We start from the raw sequence: 25,424 nt of genomic DNA on the forward strand, positions 1-25,424 counted from the left end.
AAAATAAAAATACAAAAAAAAAAAGCTCATGCAAATGATTAGTGATGCAAGAAATGGAAAATGCTGATATTTACATATAAACTTTTTTTTTTTTTTTTTAAACAGCTAAATACACATCCTCTTGTTTAAGTATTATTATCAATACAGCATTGTTATCATTATTATTCAACCATCCAGGCCAAAACATTGATGGATATATTATGGATTATTACTATCTGTCACCAGTCTTTGTACAGCAACGAGAGCGCGCCGCGTTCTGATTGGTCGAGCGCTGAGCGAGTGGTCACAGCCACCTGTGAGTGCGCGTGCGCGAGCAGAAGGACGGAAGGCACCGACGAGACCTTTCCTTTCCACCTCAGGCTCGCTGCGACCAATCAGATTCTCGTTCGTTTTTTGGGCGAGGAGTTTTCGTACCCTGCTCTCCTCTCCTCTTACTTTTGGCTAAAAACCTCAAGGTACCTTTGTTTGTTTGTTTTTTTTCCTTTAGACGCCCTCACACATAAACGTGTTTAGTTTTGATGGTTTTCTTACAAAATAATCATATCATCGTCACATACAGAACAAGAGAATATTAATAACAACATAAAAAAAAAAATAAAAATAATGCGTGTACGTGTTTTTTTTCTCCTTTTTCTTTTAAAGAATATTTTTGCTTTGTTGTTTTTTTTTGGTCTCCTTTTTCCACACTTTCATTGAAAAGAAAGTTCAGAGTCCGCAAAAAAAGGCGCTCTCGTGGTCGGCAGACGAGAGGAAGAGAGGGGGGGAGGGGTGTGTGTGGGGGGGGGGGGGGGGGGGGGGGGGAGGGGGGGGGGTAAGCGATGCGGAGGAAGAGGAGGTTTGGCGTCACGGTGGTGCTCGTAGCAGCGGCGGTTGTGCGTTACGCGTAAAACTCCTCCTGCTTGTCCGGCTTCTGGTAGGTGACGGTGGCCTGCTTGGGCTCCTCCAGCGTGTAGCTGCCCTCGTCCTTCTTCTTCATGCGGTACACCAGCAGCATGACCAGGAAGGCGGCGAACAGGGCGCCCACCACGCCGCCCACGATGACCGCTGACCACACACAGAAACAGAGACAAAGGGGGCGGCAACTTTAGTCGGAAAATAACATTGGTTCCATTTGTTCCCCCCCCCACAAAAAAGAGGAAAATATTAGGACAAGTGTTCGTCAAATGTATTGGGACAGGAAGTCCAAATGTTTCCTGTAAGTGGAATGGCCATGTGTCTCAATATTTTTGCCCATTTGTACTTCTGATATTTGGTGAAAATCAATCAAAAGTCTTTTTGCTAGGTGGTGAAAAATGAACCGAGGTATTGGGACACAAGGCTGTCAACACCTACAGGGAGTGAAAATGGACACAAAATATCGGGACAGGAAAGGAAAAGGGATCAAATGTATTGGCGTGCACGGCCATCACGGCTACAGGAAGTGAAAATGGACAAAAATGTGACGCAGCTATAACAGCTTCCACTCTTCTGGGAGCGCTTGACTTGACGTCATGTGAGATGGGAACATGTGCTCATTTAATGGTTTGGGGAAACGACGCTAAACTCATTAGTTCCAAAAAACAAAAACAAAAAAAAGAGAGAGAAAAGACTCTTTGTCTGGAACCTTTGCCTGGGCTCAGCACGTGGGTGGTGTTTGTTCCAAGACGGCGGCCATGATGCTGTGCACCAGCTGGGCCTTCAACCATGCCCTTATTACTTACTTATTTATTTTTTTTAAAATAAAAAATGTGCAGACAATAGAAGATTTGTCAACAAGGGTGAACTGTTCCAAGTTTGTCCTCATGTTCCAACCACAGAATGGGAGGACTGCTATGCTTTGGATTGCTAACAAACACAACGCCACACACACACACGCACACGCACACACACACACACACCCACACACGGTCTAGTCTAGCCTCTAGTCTGTTGCCTCCTGCTCTTTACCAGTGACCAGGAAATCAGCAAAAACCACAGCCAGCAGTCCAGCAATCAGAATGGCTGGAAGAGACACAGAGGTCAGACCAGTTGGAACCTCCGTCGCTACCGAGCCACAAAACCTCTTTGCGAGGCGAGGGAGGAAGGTCGGCAAGCGGAAACGGGAGCGAAAAAGCCACGTTTCATCCAGCGTTCCACTTGAGATTCGTTTGGAAGATCACAACGTGAACAACAACGTGTGCTCCGCCCACACCCGATAGTGGTATATTTAATTCTTTGCAATTTGGCTTCAAGCATTTGCCTAGTTCACGTGCTTCCAATATGGCCGCCACCGGAAAAAAAAACCCGAAGGCGACGTGGCTTCTTGTGACTTTTCTTGTGGGTCTGCTCATGACCCACGCGTCAAGCAAATGTCATGTCGCTGCGTGAAACTGGCTTTCGGGGGCTGAATTTTCAAAAAAAAGGTTCAACAAGAGGAGGACTAAAAGCAAAGCGCACCGCTGCTTGACGGGAACGGCGGCAATGGGTTGCAGGCGGCGGGTTCCACGGCCGAGCAGAGACAAAAACCAACCTATCAAGACTTCCTTCCTTTCCAGGATGTTCTTCTGCGGGAGCTGCGCGGCCGAGCTGCCGGCGTCCACCGTGTTGCCGAGCAGGTCGGGATCCTGCGGCGCCAGGCCGCGGCCCAGCTCGTTGCGCTGGTCCTCGCCGATCTCAAAGTCGCCGCTGGGCCCCGCCGCGCCCAGCTCGTTGTTGGCCTCCTCCGCGCGTGCCTGGGGACACCGAGACCACTTTAGGGACGGACTGCGTGGAACACAACTTTGCGCTGGGGACAACGAGCCTCTTTGTGTTGGGATCGGTGAACGTTGAAGAAGTTATGCCGTATTGTCACACTCAAACATACAGATGAAATGATTGTCCAACTTTGCCCTCATGAAACGGCACAGGCGAAACAACTTTTTTTTTTCCAAAATTATTTTTTTTGCATTTTGACTGATTTTCTTTTTTTTTTTTTTTGTAAATCCTGGCACCTTGCTATGCGTTAGTACAAAAATGGCTGACTTCCTGTTCTATTTTAGCTATGAGTCCATGAGACTTTTCCATGCACCATGCCAACATAGACATGTCCACCCAATTTTGTGTTGATCGCTCAAACTGGTGTTGGGGGCTGATTTTTTATTTATTTATTTTTTTCTCCTCCAAACAAACCCGAAGCCGAAATTGAACAGGAAGTCAGCCGTTTTGGTTTGAAGCGGCCAAAATTCCACGTTTCCTACTTGTGAGGGAATTCTCCCGAATGCGCTTCAATTAGAAGCAGGTGTCCTCCACGGGCAAACATTAAACGGCGAAGCATCGCAGCCCACGCCGTCTAATGGAGGCGAACCGCGGCGTCAATTTGCTGATCATTTTCGAGGAGTCGCCGAGAAAAAAAAAGAAAAAAAAAAGTGGCCACTCGGGCCCGCTGACGGCTGCTCGCGGCTTTCATGTTGTTTGTAGCCATTCCAGATTGGAATGGCAAAATAAACGCCTTTGTTCTATTAATGTAACTTTCTTGCAAAGGCGGTTCTGACAACAAAGACACTTTGCATTACAAACCCCCCCGCCCCCCCCCCCCACACACACACAGAATCCCATTAAAAAGGATGAAAAAAGAAAATCAATCCTGTTTTGATGCCTCTAACAAGTGTCTGCATGGAGTTATCTCTGGCACAAAGATCCATTGCGCGCAAAGCGATTACAAACACGACCGGACGGTGTTTTGTGGTGATGAAAGTCACTTTTTCAAGTAAACGCTGCGTCTGCTGCTGCTGCTGGAGAGCGTCGGTGGCAAGCACAAAGGTGCCACTGTGTGTGTGTGTTTGTGTGTGTGTGTGCGTGTGTGCACTTTTTGGCCACGACAACCGCGCACAGCTGCCGGATTTAGGTAATGACAGAGGCGCGTACACATGAAACTATATCCTGAAATATAAACTAGGATTTATTTGAGGTCTTGCGGGAGCAGCCCAGGCCCGAATGATCTCAACTTGCTCGGCTGCTTGGACGAAAACTGCGCTTATTCATTCACTCTCGCTCGGACGTTTTTTTTTTTTTTTATAGTTACATCTGTTATGATTCAAAGAAGTCTAAAACTATTTTAGAAAGGGCCCTTTTTTTTTTTTTTTTTCCAACTGGGCGAAAAAGTGCAGCACTCAGCTGTTGGACATTCACCAAACTTGAAAGATGGAAGGAGTTCTAAGACTCTTTACATTGTGACTAAATGCAATCTGGATCAGATTCAGATTAAATTTGGTTTGATTTACAGGGTTTGCATGAATTTTTTTGAAATATTTTTTAATATTAATTTAAGGTGACGTTATCATATATAGACCACAATAAAAAGATTGGGATGTTGTTGTTTTATTTTCTATTCATTTGGATGTCAATATCAAATTACAGAGAAAATTCTTGCTTTTTTTTTTTTTTTAAAATACAAAGACGTTTTTTTTTTTTTTTCAAAAAATGTCCATAACTCAAAACAAAGTATTCATATAGATAATTTGGGATGATGTTATCAAATATTTATATTTATTATAATATTTATATTAATATTTAAAAATATTATTTGTCCATAAAGAACATTTTTAATCTGGATAATTTTAGATGACATCCAGTATTGGGGTCTCACCTGCGTGGTTGTTGGCTGCGGTGGGCGTGTGCTTCTCTCCGTGGGCGCCCTCAGCGTGGTGGTCGCCACGGGGACCCTGGGCCTGAAGGAGAACCTGGTCTTGAGGGTGGTGGTAGGCGGGGCGGCGGTGGTGCGCTCCTCCCCGGTGGTCACGTCCTCCTCTGCGGTGGCGTACGGCGACGTGGCTTCCGGCGACAGGTACACGTCCTCTTCTTCTTCTTCTTCGGTGGGCGTTACGGTTGTCACGGCGATGACGGGAGCTGAGGATTTGGGGGCGGCGGTGGTCTGGGCGGCGGCGGCGGCCGCCCGTATGCGCTCCAGCTCTCGCTCCCTCTCCCGCTCTCGTTGCCGTTCTCGCTCCCGTTCTCTTTCGCGCTCCCGTTCTCTCTCCCGCTCGCGTTCCCGCTGGCGCTCCATCTCTCGGACCCGTTCCCGCTCCCGCTCCCGTTCCCGCTCCCTCTCCAGCTGCTTCTCCTTCTCCAACTCCAGTTCCCAGAAGGCGCCGCTCTCGCCGTCGGTTTCCGTCGGCAGGAGGGTGGTGGCGGCGGCGGAGGAGGCGATGACGGTGGTGGCGGCGCTGGTGGTGGTGGCGGCGACGCTGGTGGTGGTGGTGGTGGTGGTGGTGGCGATGGTGGCGGCGGCGGCGGCAGCGCCGGCGGGGTCGGGGTCGGCGCTGGGCTCGGCCGCAGGTGCAGCAGAGGGTGCGGGGCTGGTGGCCTGGGTGGTGGACTGGGGGACGGGATCTTCCGTGGTGAAGGATACGGGAACTGACGTCGGCCTCACACTGATGTCGGGAACTGGAAAGAAGAGCGAGGGATATTTGAATGTAACTTTATTGAAAAGCCAAGTGGTAAGTTAATGTAGAACTTTATTGCGTAACATTCAAATGGAACTTTATTGAGAAGAAAAGCGGGACCTAGTCATGTTACGTTATTGAAAAGGAGAGCCGGACATTCAAATGAAACTTTACGGAAAAAGTGGTGAGAGGGAGAGCAGAACATTTGAATGCAACTTGAGCAGGACATTGAATTGAATGACAAACTAAAAGTAGAGCAAGTCCAACTTTCTTGATGAGACGCAGCGCCGGCTGCTCCAAACGAACTTTGCTGAAAAGGCATGGCGTGAAATTTAGAATGTCGCGTTGTGTTCGTTTTCTACGACAATTTTCGCCCTTGTTTTTTGCCAGTACAAGAAGAATTGAGGGGAGACGAAATGAAGACGCAAGCTAATGCCATTTGAGCCCGTCCACAGCGTTGTTCTAATCCAGGCTGACAGTCTCCCGCGACGACTGAGGCGTGAAGTACAACTGTGGCAAAGCCACGAGGTAGAGTGCGGCGGAAGAGGGGCTTTTGAGTATTAAACAAGTGCAGAGAGGAGATTAATTTTCCCAGCGCAGCTTTCATTGCGTTTGAGCGGCGGTTGAAAGAGGAGCAAATTGAATGTGGGCTCACAAAGGCATGCGGGCAGGAGAGGATATTACAAAATGGACTCCCACAATGGAGCCCCTGTCAAAAACCAAGACGAGCCGCCGCCGCCGCCGGACTGATCCCTATCATCACCGGTGGAGTTAAAGCAATTTTCCAGGCGGCCGTTTCCGCCGCCGCCGCCGCCGCTCTCATTACCTCCACCAAAGGGGTTATGTTTTTAGTTGAGTGCCTTTCCATTTGTTGGACGCACAGACAATACGCAAAAACGACTAAGCCGCTTACATTGGGGCATCTCGTATGAACCTTTTATTCATCATTGTGGAAACTCAAATTTCAAAGATGGTGGAACTCTTCGGTCGGAACACAAACAGTGAAAACTTCCACGGAGGCCTTATTGAACACCGGCAATACCATTTCCGGGCCATCGTTTACATTGCAATCTGGATCAGATCCGGATTAAATTTTTGCTGTTGTTTTGCTTTGATTTTTAATTTGCATGATTGAAAACCTTGATGCCTTTTTAAAACGCATCTTGCGGAGAGGTTGTGTTGCGCTTTAGTGCCCCCCCCGGGGGAACGGAGTACATCGTTGGCGAGCGCAATTTACAATAGAATTTGTCTTGGATTCATCAAGTAGCTACTTTTCAGTTTGTTTATGGCGAGCATCCCATGCTAGTAGCGCAGATCAGAACATCAGGCCCAATTACAGCAATGCGCTTTAGACTAAGCGGCTAATTCCTACGCACGCCAGACAAATGCCAACATGCGCTGTGCCAGAAAGGTGCGCGATGGTCTAATCTGTGTGGACTCTAATCTGATTAGGGCAAATAAGATCTCGGGGAGGGTGGTCGGGTTTTGCTCGGGTGCGTCCGCGTCGGCCGTAATTGTGCATTGAGAGCGCTTTGTGTGGCGTGTGGGGACGGAGTTTGTTTGGACGCTGTTGCGATGGGGGACGGGTGGGTGGTTAGCGCAGGTCTTGAGGGTCAGCAGATTGAAAGGCAGCAGCTGGCGGCGGCAACACACACGCGGAGTCGCACGCACGCACGCACACACGCGCGCGCTTACATCCAGAGCCGGATCCCGAGTAGAGGTCCTCGTCATCGTAGAAGTCGTCCGCCGTCGAGCCTTCGTCATCCACGGGCGACCACGTCTGCCCCTGCCGAGAAAGCAAGAGAATGTGATTGGATGCTCGGCCCCCGACGGGACGCAAGATGGCGGCCGGAGTAACATCTGGCTCCGCGCAGAAGCTCGCTTAATGAAAGCCTCCGACGGCAGGGACATCAAAGCGGCAGAGAGCCACAGCGCGCCGGTGCCAGAGGCCGCTAACGTTACGACTCAAATGCTAATTTCCCACCCTGCTTTAGACATTTTTTTCCTTCAATAAAATCAAAGACAAACAGAAAAAGTGATGCTGATGTGATCTCACGGGATGACCGCAGGGCAGGCTAGCGCGGCGCTAATAGCTCAGCGTTCACAAATGTACACATCAATAAGATCATTATTTGCAGAGACACATACACACACACACACCGCTAAATTTGGACAAAATTCACCGCGGTCGTCCGAGATTTCGTTTGGCTAGCATGAAAGGCTTTACTCACTGTAAGCTTTTTCTTTGGCTTTTTGTGTCAACAGAAGATTCGGATTTGAGCTCGTCAGCACAGCTTTTGAGTCGAAGATAACGATTAGGCGTTGAAACTAGTCGTTTTTTCCTGGCAAGAGAGATTTCTTTCTTTTTCGGATAGATCAGTCAAATTGTTTGAAGGCAGGCTACTTCCTGGACTGGCCGGCAGCCAATCACAGAGCAGGTATAGACACTCTTGAAATGGAGGAGGAAGAAAAGGCACACAAGAAGGCCGCGATTGAGATTCAAACGCAGAAGTTAAAAATTGTGAGGTCGACGTGCTAACCGCTAGCTCACCTGTCTTATCACTTACAGGACGCGCCCATTTTTAATGATGTACACAAAGTGAAGATGCATTAAAAAGAAGTCCTTTGTCCTTTTTTTTTTTTTTTGCTGCTGCTGATGCACTGCAGTGTTGTCACTTAAAATGGCCTATTTACACACAAACTTTCCAGGTGGTTTATCTGCTAATTAGCTGCAAAAGAGCAAAAAAGAAAAAAAACAGACTCTGCGTTTTGCTGGAGGTGCTGGAAAACTCAATCGTATGTGACCAAAGCACACTTTTTATCTCCCCGGCAAATCTAAATCTCTTCCTGGGGGTTGGGGTTGATGGGGAGGAGGGGGGCGGGGGGGGGCAATTGTTGGCGGCGCTGGTGTGGGTCCGCCCCAGCTAGCTTGTGTCATGCTAATTGTGCAAACATAAGGGCAAAAGAAGCTCCTCCCCGCCCGCCGGTTCCAGACGCAGGAAACCCGACGCCTTTAAAAGCCAATAAAGTCATAATGGAAGCTGGAAACCCGAGCGGCCCCGCACTCCAGCACGTCTCGGCGCGCTGCGTCTGAGAGAGGCGGGCGCACCTAGCTGGAAAGAGTCACTCCCGGACATGACATGGTGTGAGAAGAAATCAATTATGACCGCCGTACGGATATAGATTATGTGTGCTAATTTGTGGCCGCAAAATACAACGGCACCTTGACTTATGTAACTGAATTGATTCATTTTTCCAAATATATTTTCCTCATGTTTTTTTGGCCAAGAAAAATTGCGCCGTATTGTACAAAAACACAATAAAAGAAAGAATGTTGAGAAATAAACTGGTTATCGGTGTGCCGGTGGTGTGTGTGCGTGTATGCCATCCAAGGATTTCACAATGAAGGCCGTTGCTATGGGCAACCTTTGCCTTTCACAGAGAATCCCATCGTTTTTTTGGGGGGTGAGATGCGGGGCTGGGCCACGCTCAGAAAGAATCCCCGGACACAAGTCGTGGCGCTTTAACTCCTTGCAAAAGGTGTTGCATAACATCCAAACAACAAAAATCAGCTTGACACCCCCTATTGCCCCAGAAACCCCCAGCCCCCCCCCCACTCCCTCGCCCCATACTCGGCCCACTTTCCTTTCATCTGCCTTATCTAGACTCGGCGTGGCTTTGAAAACACACGCTTAAATAAACCCGACTGAGCGACCTCCCCGCCATGACCAGACCCCTCTAGGCAGGACCAGAAGTCACCCCCTGGGGGCCCTTTTTTTTTTAAATACACATTTAAGCGCACGCACACAGACACACACACACACACTTAAATCCAGGCCATACGGCGGCTGAGAGTCTCTCCTTTCTATTTTCAGCGTTGGATGCAGACCGTGTTTGAATGTGGGCATGCCCCCCAACCCCCCTTTCCACACACACACACACACCCGCCCCCCTTACACACACTTAAAAGCACGATGTCATCACACTGTGTCCCAGCGTGTTCAATTTATGAGCTGATATTGTGGTGTAAATTCACAGTGTGGCAGAGAGCAATGCGTCACTGCATCTAATTACAGCGTGTGCGTTACAGTGGCTATAATGACAGGTTTTGATTGTGGTCTGTGTGTGTGTCCCCCCCCCCCCCCCCAAGTGATCCGAGCTGAGTGTGACCAACCATCGCTGCATTTCGGCGAGCTATAAACAGCCCCACGCCGCATTGCTAACCGACCGCAACGAGACGCCACCGGCTCTCCAACAACGCACCGATAAAACCCAAAGAGGGGGCGGGGCAGGGGGCGGTGGCGGGAAGGGGGGGGGGGGGTCGGCATCATCTGCGCTGCCCTCGATTTCGCTACCGCCGCCACCGTTCGCAAAAGAAAAAAAAAAAAAAGAAAAAGATGATAACCTGGCCAGCCTGCTTTCTGGCAGTGTGTGAAGCCGTGCCACCGCAAGACGTGAAGCCAGTTGTTCCCCAGGGTCATTTCGATAAAGAAATACAAAAACATCCTCTCACTAGACACTTCGTTAGGTACGCCAACAATTCATCGACGCACGACATCTACAGAATTCTGCATGATTGGGTGGTTATGAGTCATGTATTATTCACACGGAAAGTGAAAATGTTACTAAGAAAAAAGATCCTGGATGTGAGCCAAAGATTGAAGAGCTTATTCGTTGGCGGAGGCAATAATGTTTTTAATTGGAGTGAACTGAGATGCACCGACAGTGAAATTGGATGTTTTTAAAGTGTGCCTTGCAAAAAAAAAAAAAAAAAAGCAATAAAAACAAACTCTCGCAATTCAAACTTGGCAGAGGTGATATCGTCTTTTCTACTCATTACGGATGGTTTTGCGGCAGCCGACTGATCTGGTGACAAATTTGCCAAACGACTCGGCCTCTTTGTTGACAAGTTTGTAGAACCAACAGCTTCACTCCCGTCGACAAGTACACCAGACAACCCCACCTGCCAATTTCACTCTTCTTCCTCTCTGTCAACAAGTTGGCCAAACATTACAGCAGCCAGTCGACAAGTTGACCAACCGACCAATCGCGGCCCACCCTGGCGTTCTCCAACTTGAAGCGTCTTTCCCCTGCCCAAGATGAGCAAAACATTGGTTCGGTCCCGTCAGCTGTCGCAAGCTGCGCAAGCATGCTACAGAAAGAAAAGGCCGCAAATTTGCGAGGCGAAGCACAGGTGCGTCCTCTGAGGCGTTGGCAAAGCGAGCTGGAGCGGCACGACCCCGACGCCGCCGCGGCACGACTCGTTTTGCACAAACGTGAGCCGGCCTCTTTACACCTCAGCGGCGGCATTTGGTGAAAAGGCAGGCATACGACTCGTGACTCAATTGGTTCAAGTTCTGAGTGGGGGGGGGGGGCGGGGGGGCAACCCAGCTGAACCGCCAAGCCTGCCTGACAATTACCCGTGTTTGTTTCTGTTACACAACAATAGAAGCTAGCGCTCGCACGGCGTTCTACACGATTGAATAGCATCTCATCGAAAGTGCATTTTTGTTGTCGTTGTCGTAGAATCCGAGGCGGCTTCTGCTCGCCTTCAAAGACATTCCTCAGTAACCCGAGAGGTTGCCAAAGCCCGGCCAACGCACGCACGCACACCCACACGCACGCACACCGCAACATAGAAATCGTTAATTGCCCTTTTTAATGTGGGAGATGTTATCCGATCATTCTCCGCCTCATCTCGCAAACTGCGGGGGCTACATTTGACTAGCAACACCATCTGCGACGCTCCTTCCTCATCGTTAAATGGAGGGACAGACGTTGCAGGGGTGGGGGTGGTCCGGGTCGGGGGGGGGGTTGGAGAATCCAATTAAGGACACCGAGGTCACGTCCATCCGGTTGCCTTTCCGCATCCATGTGCCACCCCGTCGCTTGATCCGCTCCCAAAAAAAGGCGGAACGTTCGGAAGGCATCAAAGCGGGACCCCCCCCGGAGACGTTTGCATCAAAATATACGAATGACATCCGCGATGACAATCAAGGTGAAAGGGTCGATTGTCATTCAAAGCTCGTGGAAGGGTGGAGGCAAACACTTAGCCTAATGAACAGCTCACACTGTCATGCTAGCAACTACCATAAATAAACACAGCTAAATGTGCATTACGCTAGCAGGTTTTATGGCGAGTTGTCCGACTTTGCCGACATGCTCCGCCCACACACAGATCCGTCGCACTTTAGCGTTGGCCTCCCGTCTCGCTTGCGTGTCTTGAATTTGGTCGCAATTGGGAACAGTCTGTCCGAGTGGTCCGCGTTTGAAGGACGGACCTCAGCTAAACTGACGCCAATGGCGGCTTCGAAAGAAAATGGCCGACTCCCTTCAGACTTTTGGGAGGGTCTACTCATGATAAGGGCAAAAAAAATTTTTTGGGGGGGGAAGGACGGCAAATCTCTCAGTTTGTCGATTTATTCGGCCGCAGAACAATAACGGAGAATGACGATGACCCTAAAGCAGGTAATGAAAAGTTCACATGGAGTCGAGGTGGCACATTTCTAATATGGCTGCCCACGCCTCGTAAAGAGCTTGCTGATTCACGCCGACTGCTGCGTCGGCGCTTCTCCGGCAAACGCACGCAAGCGCCCGAGTAGTAAGGGGCCGGCAGACTCTCCCGAGAAAATAAAGGCCGCCTGTTTATTGTGGCTAGCGCTCGCATCTTGTGTTTTTTTCCGCAGTAAATCCCCGAACCAATCAGCGGTGACCTCCACTCCTGCCTCCATCTTTGGCTTTTTCACGCTCCGTCTCACCGCTCGCTAACCGGCGGGCGGTCTGGACGGCGGCCAGCCTGAGAGCTCTCACACTTCCATTCAGGCAGAGTGGAGTGTGTGTGTGTGTGTGTGTGTGCACGAGTAGGTTAGCGGGTGATAGCCTTGTTAAGACACCTGCCATCTTCAGCGGAGATTAGCACAGATAGCCTCGCCGCACTGCTTGCACACACTCTTCGTCTCACACACATTCACACACACACACACGCAAGGGAAAATGTCTAACTTTGAGGCGTACGCGGGAACCTCAGATTGTGACGTTATGATAACGTTCCATTCCAAAGGTGCTCCCTTGGTACATTAGTAAACGTTTTAGTCAATGAAGACTAGAGATAGACCGATATGCTTTTTTTTTCAGGGCCGATACCGATTATTAGTAGTCAAGGGAGCCGATGTTCATTTTTCAGTCAAAAGGAAAATATTGGCATCAAAATCTTAAGAAAAATGTACTCTTAACTTTGTCGCAACGTCTTTAAGCATATTTATTGAACAATGTTTCAGGTTTGCATAATGTTGAAGAATTTTTAACAATATACATCTCTGTTACAAAATTCAAACAAAAAATTCAGAGAGCACCCAGGGTTGTGAGCATGTCTTAAAAAGTTCAATGAAAACTTGAGCTCCATGTAGTTTTCTACAGTAAATGAAGTCCTCCAAAATTTAAAAATGACAGAAATGGTAAACTTTCACAAATCTTTGTTTTGATTTCCACAGTTTTAAATTGATTTATTATCGGCCAGCAGCGTTTTAAAAAAAGGCCGATGCCGATATTCGTCAAAAAGCCAAATATCGGTGCCTCATTAAGACTACAAAATAAACAAGTGAATTTTTCTAAATCAAGCCAAAATGAAGTAAAACGGTGGAGGTGCTTATTTTTCAGAGAATGAAAACGACTTCACTGCTCTCCTCCACTCTGGAAAGTAACGTCAAGGCAGAAACGAACTGACGTTAGCCATGCTAGCTAGCACGTTATCCGTCTCAGCAGCAGGTTTACGGCATTTATTTCTTCAATTGTTGACTCCTGAACCCTCTAAGCAAACCATCATTTCAAGACAGCGTTACAGAAATATGTTTTGTCACTTTGCCTGCGCGGATGCCCGAGAAACGTACTTCAACCTCCCCAACTAGCTATCCGAAAGTATAGCGATGGCCACCAACGAACAAATACCGACCCCATCTCGTCCCCCAGGGTTCTGTTAGGTTGTTCCCGACCCTGAAATGATACTGGAACCGGAGCCCATTAAACTGCACAAGTGTAAGAGTTGCACTTTCACGGCACCGCGGACATTTATATTCACTACTCGCCGTCCAAACTCTGAGCAGTTAGCCATGAAGAAAATGTGAGGCAACTTGAGGTTGTTGGCAGCGGGGGTTCACGAGTGTGAGCTCGGAAGAGAGAACCCGCTGTGCAAGTTTTACGCTCATTAGCGCTTTAAAAAAAAAAATGCTTCCGGAGGTCTTGAGTGGAATGAGAAGGTGGGCAAAAAATAAATAAATAAATAAATAAATACATTGGTACATCTATCTGGCACTACAAGGGGAGGGAAGTGTTACTGCCGGAGACTAATGTGTTGTGTGTTTGTTTTCAGCTCTCCACGCTTGAGTGTTCGTAAACAAGCTCGTGCGCCAGAGCCAGAAAATGAACGCAACATGTTTCCTGTCAATCAAAGTCGGCAGAGCCGAGTTGAAAAATGATCTGGTAACATAACGGCAGGAGTGGCGAGCATCGGGTGGGCAGGTGCACAAAGGACACCGGGGGAGGGGAGGGGGGGGGGGGGGGATTATAAATCACGTCTGTGAACCTGAAAGCCTCTTTGAACTTTTTGGAATTTGTCTCAGAGGTTAGCATGTCGACTTTACATTTGCGAGGTTTGCGTTTTTTATTTGTTGCACCTCAGCTAGTTAGCGTTCATGGCTAGGCCAACATGTAGCCTGTGACGCATACATGTGTGGGTGTGTTTATAGCATTTGCGGGGAGCGTTTTGCCCGAATTAGATGCATCCATTTGCACGCGGAGGTGTCGTGTTCAACGTTTCCATCGGCGAAGGTCGGAGCCATATGGGAATTTTCGCGCCAAAGAGAAAAGCCACGTGCGCGCGGGTGTTAGCAGCATAAGCTACGCACGGCCGCCTCTCAAATGACATCATCCTTTAATCATCATCATCATCCTCATCATTATCGTCGCTGGCCTCAGACAAGCGTCAACTTTACTGACGCGTCTTATCTTCCAGCAGTTAATTAAAATGCCCGTTAAGTGGCTCGCGCTGACACTAACTTCAAGGAGCGACTCGTTTCACTTCCAAATGTTCACATCGAAAACCCGCTGGAGCTCCCCTGTCCTGCCGGCTTTGATCTGCGTTCCAAACTCGGCACGATTAACGAGATGGGAAAGACTCCGAAAACCATATTTCCAAGCCACGACGCTCTCTAAAAAAAAGATGGCGGCCGCAAAGCGCGCCACAAACACGGCGCCCAGGACACGGCGCCCAGGACACGTCCTTTGGAACCGAAACGCAGAGTTTACGGTCCAAAACGCAATCGGCCGTTCAGCCCTGAAGGACGTTAGCGTGTTAGCTCGTAGCCAGTTTGAGCGAGCGGCTGCATAATGAAGCCGCAGACTCGGTCGGGTGGGGCGAGGGGGTTGGTGGTCACATGACTGTCTAGTGACACATCAGCTGGCTCGGAAGTGCACTGCGAGACCACCACACACACACACACACGCACAGTAATTCATAGATCCACGAGTGCTACGGCCCGACATTGAGGTAAGACAGTTGGGGGGGGGTCATGCAGAGACAGATAGATGCCCGTAGCAGCCAGCTGTTACACTAATCTGACAATCCAGCGGGATTAAGAGCACACACACATAGAATGTTATCACTTCAGAGGACATTACAGTCACACAAAAAAAAAAAAACATTCAAACCACACACTGAAAAATGTCCCCACTTTGCGTGTTTTTGCCACTTTTTTTCCAGAAAACAAATACGTCAATTGTAGCATTCGCCGATACCAAGCACCGATACTTGACAATGCCAACCAAACACACGCACACCGTACGCTCGGGGGGGGGGGGACAGAATAGTATAGCACGCGAGAGGCTGGTTAGGGTATCAGGTGTGGTAGCACAGCAGAAGAGACACACAGTAGTGTACATGCACATACACACTTCAGAGGACCTAACTTAAACACTTTCAAAAACGTTCTAACCTTACAGTGGAAATCTCACCAATTCGCTTGTTGTTCTCACACGGAGACAGTGTAGGCACACGCACGCACGCACTCACACACACAGCAGGCCTCCCTGCGTGGAGCCGTCTTCCATTATGGATGACCTTATGAAACATGCATCTTGACGTGCAAAAGCGTGTGCGTGTGTGCGACGCCCACTAAATTGAAGCCACCGCGCGTGCAGACGCATTCCGCAGCTAGCGACACGTTCAGAAAATTTGGGACATTTTAATACCAGACTCCAGCTACCGTGCGCGTTTGTGTCGAAAGCGTTTGTGTAGCCAGAGAGGCTTTGAGATTCCGACATGACGGCCGCTCCCACACTGCATAATGCACTGTTGTGCGCTTTGGAGTGTGGGTGTCTATCAGGGAGTGCCACTCTGTGTGTGCGTGTGTGTGTGTGTGTGTGTGTGTGTGTGTGTGTTTGTATTGATGTGTGATGGTGGAAAAATGCTGCAGTTAGCGCTGTGCGCTAGCCAGCTTGTGGCTCAATGGCAAAGCTGAACGCAGATTGATGTGTTATTTTGTGCGTGCGTGCGTTGGCTCAATGGTCCGGTTCCCGCCAGGACCAGCGGGAGGGCGTGGCGCCTGTGTCCGCAACTTTTCTGCCGTTTCTAAGGAACTTTTCAAAGGGGGCTCAGAAATGCGTCTGCTTCCCCTGCGGACCCTTTGTGCTTTTGTGGTGGGGGGGTGGGGGTGGTGGTGGGGGGGGACGCTGGAGGCGCTCCTGAGCAATCAATCAATGCTTTCTCCGTAGAGCTAAATCGAAAATGCGAAGGAGGAAGCTGAATGGCGTTGAGTCGGCGTGTGAGTCACAAGGCAGCGTGTGCGCTAGCGCTGCTGTAATTACAGATTGCGCAATTAGGCTGATGACTGTCATGTGCCTTTGCGGGGAGAAGATGAGGCACGGCGAAGAAGAAGAAGACAAGAAAGCGGAAGACGAGGTGAGGAAAAAAAAAAAATGAAAAAAAGAGACGAGGGAGACAAGGACAAACGTTAAAAAGAGAAATTGGAAGACAAAGACGCGGGCTACAGCAAGGATGTGAACGCCAAAGATGTCGACGAGAAGAAAAAAAGGTTGAAGGTAGAGAAGGCAAGGATGAAGACGAAGAAGATGAAAACAACGAAAAGGCAGAAAAAGACAAAGATGAAGAAAAGCAGACAGGAAAAAGAGGGCGAAGACCAACGAACGGAGACGAGGCGCAGAAATGAAGACGAAATAAGAAGAGGACGACAAAAGACGAGATCAAAGTGGAAGAAGGACGAAGGGACCAAAGAATACGGCAAAGAAAAAGAAAATGAAAACAAGAACGAGAAGTTCAGATGGGACAAAGCGGAAAAATGCAATCAACTCATTGAATGCGGAATGGAAGCGTGCGTGTGCGTGTGTGTGTGTGTTTGCGTGTCTACGCAAGCCAGGTGGCAAACAAATTGCTCCTGCGGGGCACAACAAAGAGCAGCTGACCCGGCCACGGTCGCTGGGCTCGCTCCCGTCGTCGGCTGACGGGCGTCCTCCCCGTGTCCTTTCACATTTCCGCCCGGCGACAGGAAAACGACACTCGCAAAGAAGCTAACAAGCTAATGCCGCCCGAGACATTTCTTCCATTGACTTGAAACTTTTCGTCAGCCGTCTGACCGGCCGAAACAAGATGGCCGTCGCTGGGCCACCTTTCCAAGCATTCATCACTTTTTCTTTCAACACACGAAGATTTTATTTCTTTTCTGTTTTTTTTTTTAACCGCACTTGAGCAGTTGATGAATTTGCCAGCGGCACGAACGGCGACGGCAGCCTTGCGCGCTTGCGGCCGACAGGATAACGTACGTGTTTTGAAAGCATTCCCCAACCCCCCCCCCCCCCCCCCCCCCCCCATGGCTCGTCGCGCCATCCCCGTCCGGGTCGTTCGCCGCGTCCGCCGCGTCTCCGCCGCCCCCGAGCTGCTTTACAAGCGCCCGCTAAGCGCGTAGCCATCCATCTCCCTTTCATTTGCTGCCATCTTTTCCCCCCCGTCGTCAGCAACCCTCGCCCGCCTTGTCGGATTTTGAAGGAGACAAGAATGAAGAGAAGACGTGGACGACGAGGGGAAGCAGAAAGAAGAAAAAAAGGCGCCAGAATGAAGGCATAAAAGAAAATTGAGCATTTGAAGACTTGGCAAAACAAGAGAAGGACAATGAAGACAATAAAAAGGGGAAGAGGTCAAGAACAACGATGAAAACAAGAAGAATGATTCTACTTCGGGCCTGAGTAATATCGATTTTTCGGGGTTGATTCTGACGACCGATGAATCGGTCGATTAATGGACAAAACATAATGAATAAGATCACACGAATCACTTTTTTTTTTTTTGTTCAATCCGATTGTTCACGTGACATAATTTTTTGGACGAAAGATAATATCGGCCGATTAACCATTCGGTCCGTCGATATAATCCCTTTTAGAGCTGTGGCGGCATTTCCGCAATATTGATACTTTTGGTGACGTCAGAATCGGGACGCGGGCCCGCGGCTATTTCTGACGCAGCTTCAAAGAAAAAGCTGAAAAGGCAGAAGAAGACAAGAAGATGACGATGACGAGGCCGAAGAAGACAACAAGGAAGAAATAGACAGAAGTTGAGAAGCAGAGGAAGACGAAGAGAGACAGAGGACAAAGACGACAAGGACAAAGCGCGTCCAAATCTCCAACGTGTTTCCGTCGGCCGTCGCGAGCTCCTCCTCTCGCGCGGCCTCGCTCCACGATTGCGTCTGACCTCAATCCCCTTTCATTCCCCTCAAATCCATCTCCGCCGCGGATCCAATCGGCCGGCTCGCACCTCCAGCCGCCGCCGAGCCGGCTAATCGTCTCCGCGGGAACCCCGGCGGCCGGATCCGTCACCCGAGCCGTTTTGACTCCAAGCGGCCCCCGCGGGAGAAACGTGCAAAATCAGGACGGCGCCAAGCTATTCGCGTTGTAACGTCGCGCTAGGCTAACGACGCTGCTAAACGACGACAATCACTCGCCATTTCGCGTCCTCCGGCAGCCGCGACCGCGCAATAATGAAGGCGAGCGACGCGGATAATCACCCGCCGACGATTGCCATCGGCTAATGACGCTCGTTCGTTTCCGACTCGATTTGGGAACAAAAGCACCTGCTGCGCCCGTTCTCATCGTTTCATCCCGGCGACATTGGCTGAGCTGTCGATTTGACGCGCTCTCACGCAAGACGTCTACTTCAACAAAACGCCGGAGGACGCGCGCGCTCGGTGTCAGGCAGCCTTTGAGGGCCGCCTCTCCGCAGGCCGCAGATTACAGCTAATCCACAACTGTTGGAATGAAAGATTAGGGGATGAATCACCTGCTGCTGCCGCCAGCGCGCGCACGCACGCACGCGCGCACGCGGAGGAAGAAAGGTCTGCTGGGAAAGACTACGTGCCGCAAGCGGCGAGAAACATCGGCAAACTTGTCAAAAGCGCACAGGCGCTCTCCGGCGGCTCATTAACTTGTTCGCACTGCAGATGCCTTTGAAAAAGGCCTTTCAAGCAGCAGAGTTCAAAGGTCGAACGCTAGAGAGCGCAAACGCACGCACGCGCGCGCGCCGAGAGGGAGGCTGGCGTGTCAATGTCTGCGTTTAATTGGATCAATGCTCGCCCCTCGTGGCCGGCCAATAATGGAGAGGACGTGAGTAACATGTGGCAAGCCTGCCGTTACCAACTTCCTGTTTAGGAAAAAAGACAGCAGGGGGGGCGGGGGGGGGAATTGGCTGGCGGTGCCGCGGGGGCAGGGAGAGGAGCAAAAGATGATGAAAGAGTGAATGGAGGGAGGGCATGAAGACAGCAGACTGACGGAAGGCTGGTCAGATGCAGGAATCGTAGATGGACGATGGACGGACGTCGGAAGTGTTGAGAGGGGGGAGACGGATGGATGACTGACGGATGGTTGACGTGAGGGGAAGATGGAATGGAGGGATGGATGCGAGGACGTGATGACTAAACGCGTGAAAAGGATGAATGGAAAAGACAGGATGGATGGATGAGGGGTTCGATGCAACGAGAAGACGGGCGAACGGACGGACGCTTGGTTGGATGCGTGGAAAGAAAAGATGGACGCAGGGGAGACGTTTGCGCAATGAGCTTGTGACCTGGTTCACTCCTCCGTCTGCTGAATAATTCAAACACAAATGCAGTCACATGACACGCGCGCACGCGCGCCGCCTTGTCTGCGTGTGTTTCCTGCATGTTTGGCAAACAAACACACGCATTTGGATAAAAGCGTCACTGAGGAAGTACACACTTGACTTCCTGTGTCCGTCCTGTAACCTGGTGACCCAAAAGAACACACACACACGCGCGCGCCTTGTAAATGCAACACTGTCTGGAATCTTGGCAACCAAAATCCCCTTCAGCCCTGATAAACGGCGCACACACACACACACACACACACACACACACACTTGCATGTCATTACCCAGTCGCAGAACTTCCACAACTCGTGCGCAGTCCAGATTACGCCTTCGCGGGCGCCGCAACGGGGAAATTCCCCAAGGCGTTTGGGGGCAGACGCGAGGAATCGGTTCAGACGTAAGCAGCCGCTGTGCTGTATTGTCAAATATTGGACGAGTTCAAATTATGAACATTACAAAACGACGACACAAAAGGCAAAGCCTTCAATGGAGGACATTTGGTGTCAGAAGTGGGATCCATTCGCAGATAACCAGCATTCGCTGTCAATTGCTTTCATGGCTGCGGCCATCGTTTGTGCTGGGCATTTGGCAATGGAGGCTTCGCCGCACGCACGCCAAAACGTCCTCCATAATCCCGCCGACAAACAATGAAAACAAACCCTTGCGGCTGCCGTAATTCATGTTCGGGGGTCCAGTCTGGCCACCCCCCTCTCCCGTCGCCCAAACGCCGCCCAACATCTCTGCCCTTCATTAAGCCAATTACAGAGCGGGGAAAACCCCAGGAAGGGGGAGGAAAAAGACTCTTTGAAGAAGGGCTGAAGCATGTTGCCATGTTCTTTCCTCAATATTGCGATTCCATACGCGATTATTTTTTGTCAATTCAAAAAATAGCACTGAATGCATCCGTACCATTTAGGTTGGGCTTATGCCAAAAATGAAAGGAATCACCTGTGAATGAATATGAAAGACTTCAGTGGGAAGTCGCTAACTGACCAAATGCTCGGCCTTGCAGCCTTTTCGGCGCTCACTACGGCGCCGTCGCAAATTCCACTTTTATCAGGCGGTGATTTGTTGCGTCGGAACAGACGGCGGCCAAGGCACGAAAACCGGTGGAAAAAAAAAAAACGGAAAGCAGGGTGATCCGGAGCGTAGACAACCAGAGCACTAGTGCCGTGACAGGGGTGGTTGTCATGGCGACGGAGAGCAGGTAGCGCCGGCTCACTCCCTCGCTGGTCCCCCGGGAACGAGCGGTGGAAGCCTCGCCTCGCCGCCCCCCACCCCGCCGCCGCCACCCTCCTTTTTCGCGTCCCTCGACCAGATTCCGGCTGCGTTTTTGTGGACACGTTATATTTTTGGGGGGGTTGGTGGGGGGGGGGGGGGGGGGGGGGGGACACGCCTTGTCATCTCCACGCTTGCCATTAACTTAACCCCTTTTCCATCCTTCCTTCCACTCCCCTCATTATCTCCCTCTCTCCCTTTTTCCACTCCTCCTCCTTCCTTCCGCTGCCTCCATTTTCATCTCAGCCCGTCTCCGGAGAATATGTGTGTGTGTGTGTGTCTGTGTGTTGCGCTTCCCAATTACTGCAGGGGAGACGTGTGTGTGTGTGTGTGTGTTTAGTTTCTGCACAAGCGGCATTTCTCCACCCGTTTTGACCAGCCTAAATTAAAGGAGAAAAAAAAAAAACAGCACCTCCGGGGTTTTACAGTCTCCCCGTCTGACTCACGGCAAGTATTAAAGACGGACGGGCCAAGTGCGTGTGTGTTAGATAATAACGAAATGACAGGCTTTTACGTGCGTTGTTACGTAGGAGCGAGCATGCTCGCACTGGTTAACTGGCGTGTTGGTCGCCACACAAAAAAAAACAAAAAACATTCCAAACACTCCCAGTGTTGCCAACCAACATGTTGAAGGAAAACCATGAACAAAATGGCCACCAAGAGCAAAACGCGGCTACTTTGGATCTTAAATTAGCTTAGCATGTTTCTCCGTCCACGTCTTTTTTTTTTTGTTTATGTTTCACTGGAGTTTAGGAGGAAAAAAATTTGAACGCAAAATGGCCGCCAGGACGACTGGCAACGTGGGAACCTTCACAGCAGCAAACGCCACGAAAGGAAACTTGGGGTTTGATTCAAATTTGTTGTCGCGGTTTTCTGTTTGGTGAGGTTTTTTTTTTTTCTTCCATCCAATATTCTTGAGCTAAAAATATTTTTTGTCTTTGTTTTTTGGAAAACGTTTCAATGTTATGTAGGGAAGTACGCTATTAGGCTAAAAAAAAAAAAAGGGCTGAAATTTATTTTGTGGGGGTTGCCGTGGGTGAGTACTCTAAGAATACTTGTACTAGTATTAGTCTGGAAAAAAAAAAACTGGTATTGAACATCCCTAGTTGTGAATAGCGACTACTATCGCCCCTTTCGGGAGTTTTTGATCTGGGCCGGGCCCAACAAATAACATGTCCCACAAATGCTTTGATGACGAATGGGAATTTCCCCTCAGAGGACCCGTGAGAACCAAAAATTCTCATGAGACAAAAATGACGTGAGTGTTTGTGGATGTGTGTGTGGGGATTCGGGAGCTATTGGGGCTGGGGGGGCGTACGGGGGGGTAATGTCTGAAAGCTGTCTTTCTTCACCCACGCTGACCTCAAGCCGTCGGCAGGCCCGGATATGAACTGTGATCTCTTTCATTTCCTCCATCCACAGGAAGCCCCCCCCCCACATATCACCCCCAAAGTCCCTCCCGCACCTTCACACACACACCTGAAATAGCTCCGGACCCCCTCCCTCGGGGGTCTTTTCTACCTGTATGTGTGTGTGAGGGCACTTTGTCCCCACCCCGGCTTCCTGCGTCAAATTGCCTCCCGCATTCCACACTCGGCCTCCATCTCGCCTCGCTCAAGCTGCTCGGGATCTTTGCCGCCCCTTCTCGCTTTCGCGGCCGCACTATGGGGGGCTTTGTCTGCCAACGCCGGGGGGTGGGGGGGAGCGGGGATGAGTGTTGGGGGGGGGGGGGTCGGGGGAGTTGTCTTAGGATCATTGCGATCGGCGGAGGGAACACGACGCCTCGGAGGAGCCGGCCAGGACAAGTTGTTGGCATCGAGAGTCTCGACTTTTTTTTTTCTTTTTCCCGGCGAGGCCCACACGCTGACAGATGGACAATCGGGTCTCTCATGAAGAACACACAAACGGAGACGCACGCACGCACGCACGCACGCACTCGCACATGGACGGGCCATCCTTGGGACACAACAGATGTCTGTGGGAAAATCACGCAAAACACAGCCGGGCGGACATGATAGCACAAGTTGAGATAACAGGAAGTAGACATAAATACATTACGCGCGCGCATACACACAGACACACATATCTCACGCACGCATACTGTATCTCTGACAAACACACACACACACCCACATATCTCTTACACACACCTGCCTCCCATAAACAAACACACACATCTTTTACACGCCCACCTTCGTCTCACACACAAAGCTCTCACACACACACACACAAAGCTCACACCACACACATCTCTTCGACATCATACACCCACCTCTCTCACGCAAAAAAATCTCACACGCACACCTTTCTCTCGCTCTCATACATCCATCTCTCTCACACTTGAATGGCTCTCACAAGTAGGCATCTCTCATGCGCACGGATTTCATTCACTTGCTTTCTCTCATTCGCCTCTCTCTCACTCACACACGCCTGCCACTCACGCACAGCCTCACACACACACCCACACACCCACGCATGCATACATGCACACCTCAACGTCCACACCTGTCTCCTGTCCATACACATGATGGCAGATTAGTTCAAGTCCAGGCCATTGCGCTCTTAGCTACGCTAACCGACTGACCCAGTAATAATCCTGACGAGTGCGAGTTTGGGCGTGCACGTGTATGGGTGACTGTTGGTGGGCCGTGTCAAAACCTTTTAGCACTAAAAACAAAAACCACGCACACACGCAAAAACACAAATCCCCTTGATAGTTCATGCGACACTACCGTCAGCTGTCTTACATTTTAAGAGCCTACTGCATATTATGTATAGAGATCATGTTAACGCTAACGAAGCTAAGATGAAAAAGACAAACAAGTTTAGGGGGACGATACATGTCAAATAGTCACATAACGTCAACGTATTAAAGATTTTTCTTTGGCTTTTTGCAGCGAAAAGTTGGACCGTGACATGTGGGATGTGTGCCTTTAAGAGGCGTGGTCTAGTGAATACCACCATAGGCTAGAGTCGGAGTTGCTCCTTGTGAGTGTTCTCATTTCACATCAATAAACTCCTCCAAGTAACAACTCCATTCCTGTGGCTGCCCATGACGTCACAAACAGAACTCCCTTCAAATGTCGTCTATTTTTGCCCTTTGCCTGCCTTTCTCTCAATGATTCTGTCTTCGCTGCCTCCTCCACCAACTCCAAGGATAAATGCGGGTCTTTCGGCAACGGAAGACGTGGGCGTGTTGTGACGGTGGTCCCGTTTTTCAGGATTTGGGGGGGGGGGGGGGGGGTGAGCTGTAGGGGTCCCGATGACATCATCCATCCACTTCCACGCGCGTAATAAAATGTGCCCGCTACCCCACCCACCAAACGACCCACCCCCTTCTCCCGAATTAACGCCAGGATGCCAGGCCGGTGACACAGACGCCACAAACCGCAGAGCCCGTAATCAAGCTCAATTAGAGATTAGCCACTAATTACTCGTTCACGCACGCGAACGTACGTACGTACGTACGTACGTACGCGCACACTCGAACGTACATGCGTACGCCGACACAGGTCTGATATCATATGTAGGTCGAGTGCAGGATTTCCTCGTGGATATCATCACTCCTGTCTCATTAATGACGCATGCGCACATGCACTCTTAAGTAGATGTGGTCGTGCGCGTGCACACAAAGGATCCAACATGGTGGGGTTAGGTAGGTAGCAAGGTAAGGGAGGTGAGGTAGGTGGGGTGCTAGTTGGGGAGGTAGGCTGGTCGACTTACCGCGGCGACGTGAGCCAACGGCACAGCGGCCAGCGCCAGCAGCAGTAACCCGGGCAGCAGCCTCATGCTCGCGAGCGGGGTACGCGGCCACAGCCTCCCGGTTGGTGGTAGCCGCCGCTGCCTCCTTCGAGGGGGAGTCGTCGAAGGCGTCCAAGGAAGGGTCCAACTTTCGGAGCGCGCCGCCGGCCGACGTTTTAAAATCCACACAAGCCCAGACCCAAGAAGAAAAAGAAGGTCCCCCCTCCTCTTCTCGAGTTCCAGGACGCCTCTCCGCTCGCTCCTGATAGATTTACTGGCTAGTCTCGCCTCCCTCCGGCTCTCTTTCTCTCTCTCGCTCGCTCGCTCGCTCGCTATCTCCTCCCCCCCTCGCCGCTAAGAAGGCAGGATGTTCCGTATGGAGACGCCGCCTGGAACCGTGAGTCTGGCGGGAGGAGGGGTTGACTGAGGGGGGGGAAGGGTGGGAGCGAGTGGGGGTTCCGCGGAAGAGGATTGCCCCCTGCAGCTCGAGCAGGTACCCGCAGCGGAAGTGGAGGTCTTCCCGCTCTTTTTTCTTCCAGGGGTTGGTTAGTTGAGTGCTGTTTTGATTATAAGAGGGGCGGCTACACACCTACGCCTTTGCGAAACGCCCGCCGCTGTTGTCCGGTTAGGTGTTGCCGAGCGCATCACTCACGTTGGCGTCACAAGGAAGGAGAAATTGTCATTGGGGGGGTGGTGCATTTAATTTTTTTCAGAGGGGCGGGTACACACCTTTTCGGTTATACGCCCCCCCCCCCGCCCCCCCAAGTGATGCCCGGTCAGGTGTGTCAAACGCACCATCTACTACGTCAGATTTCATTTGCATGGTCGCCTAGCAACCGATCAGGTGCTCATCAGACACACACAGG

The 25,424-nt window shown here is 50.4% G+C and overlaps 1 protein-coding gene across 2 annotated transcripts; it reads right to left on the minus strand.

The window, feature by feature from the left end:
* Nucleotides 1-142: 142 nt before the first annotated feature.
* sdc3 (syndecan 3) lies at nucleotides 143-25,212 on the minus strand. Of its 2 annotated transcripts, XM_086014777.1 has the most exons (6): nucleotides 24,541-25,212; nucleotides 7,074-7,164; nucleotides 5,207-5,379; nucleotides 4,583-5,155; nucleotides 2,489-2,690; nucleotides 143-1,044 (listed from the first exon to the last, which is right to left on the minus strand). In XM_086014777.1, exons 1-6 carry the CDS (start codon nucleotides 24,604-24,606, stop codon nucleotides 878-880), a joined length of 1,272 nt encoding a protein of 423 aa, XP_085870903.1. In that variant the 5' UTR covers nucleotides 24,607-25,212; the 3' UTR covers nucleotides 143-877. The 2 variants fall into 2 exon arrangements, with proteins under 2 accessions (XP_085870903.1, XP_085870902.1); XM_086014776.1 differs by having other exon boundaries at nucleotides 4,583-5,379; nucleotides 24,541-25,211.
* Nucleotides 25,213-25,424: the final 212 nt, after the last annotated feature.

This window comes from Filicampus tigris, chromosome 18 (assembly GCF_054856515.1).
Source record: "Filicampus tigris isolate MCC_2025a chromosome 18, RoL_Ftig_1.0, whole genome shotgun sequence".
NCBI classification, from domain to species: Eukaryota; Metazoa; Chordata; class Actinopteri; order Syngnathiformes; family Syngnathidae; genus Filicampus; species Filicampus tigris.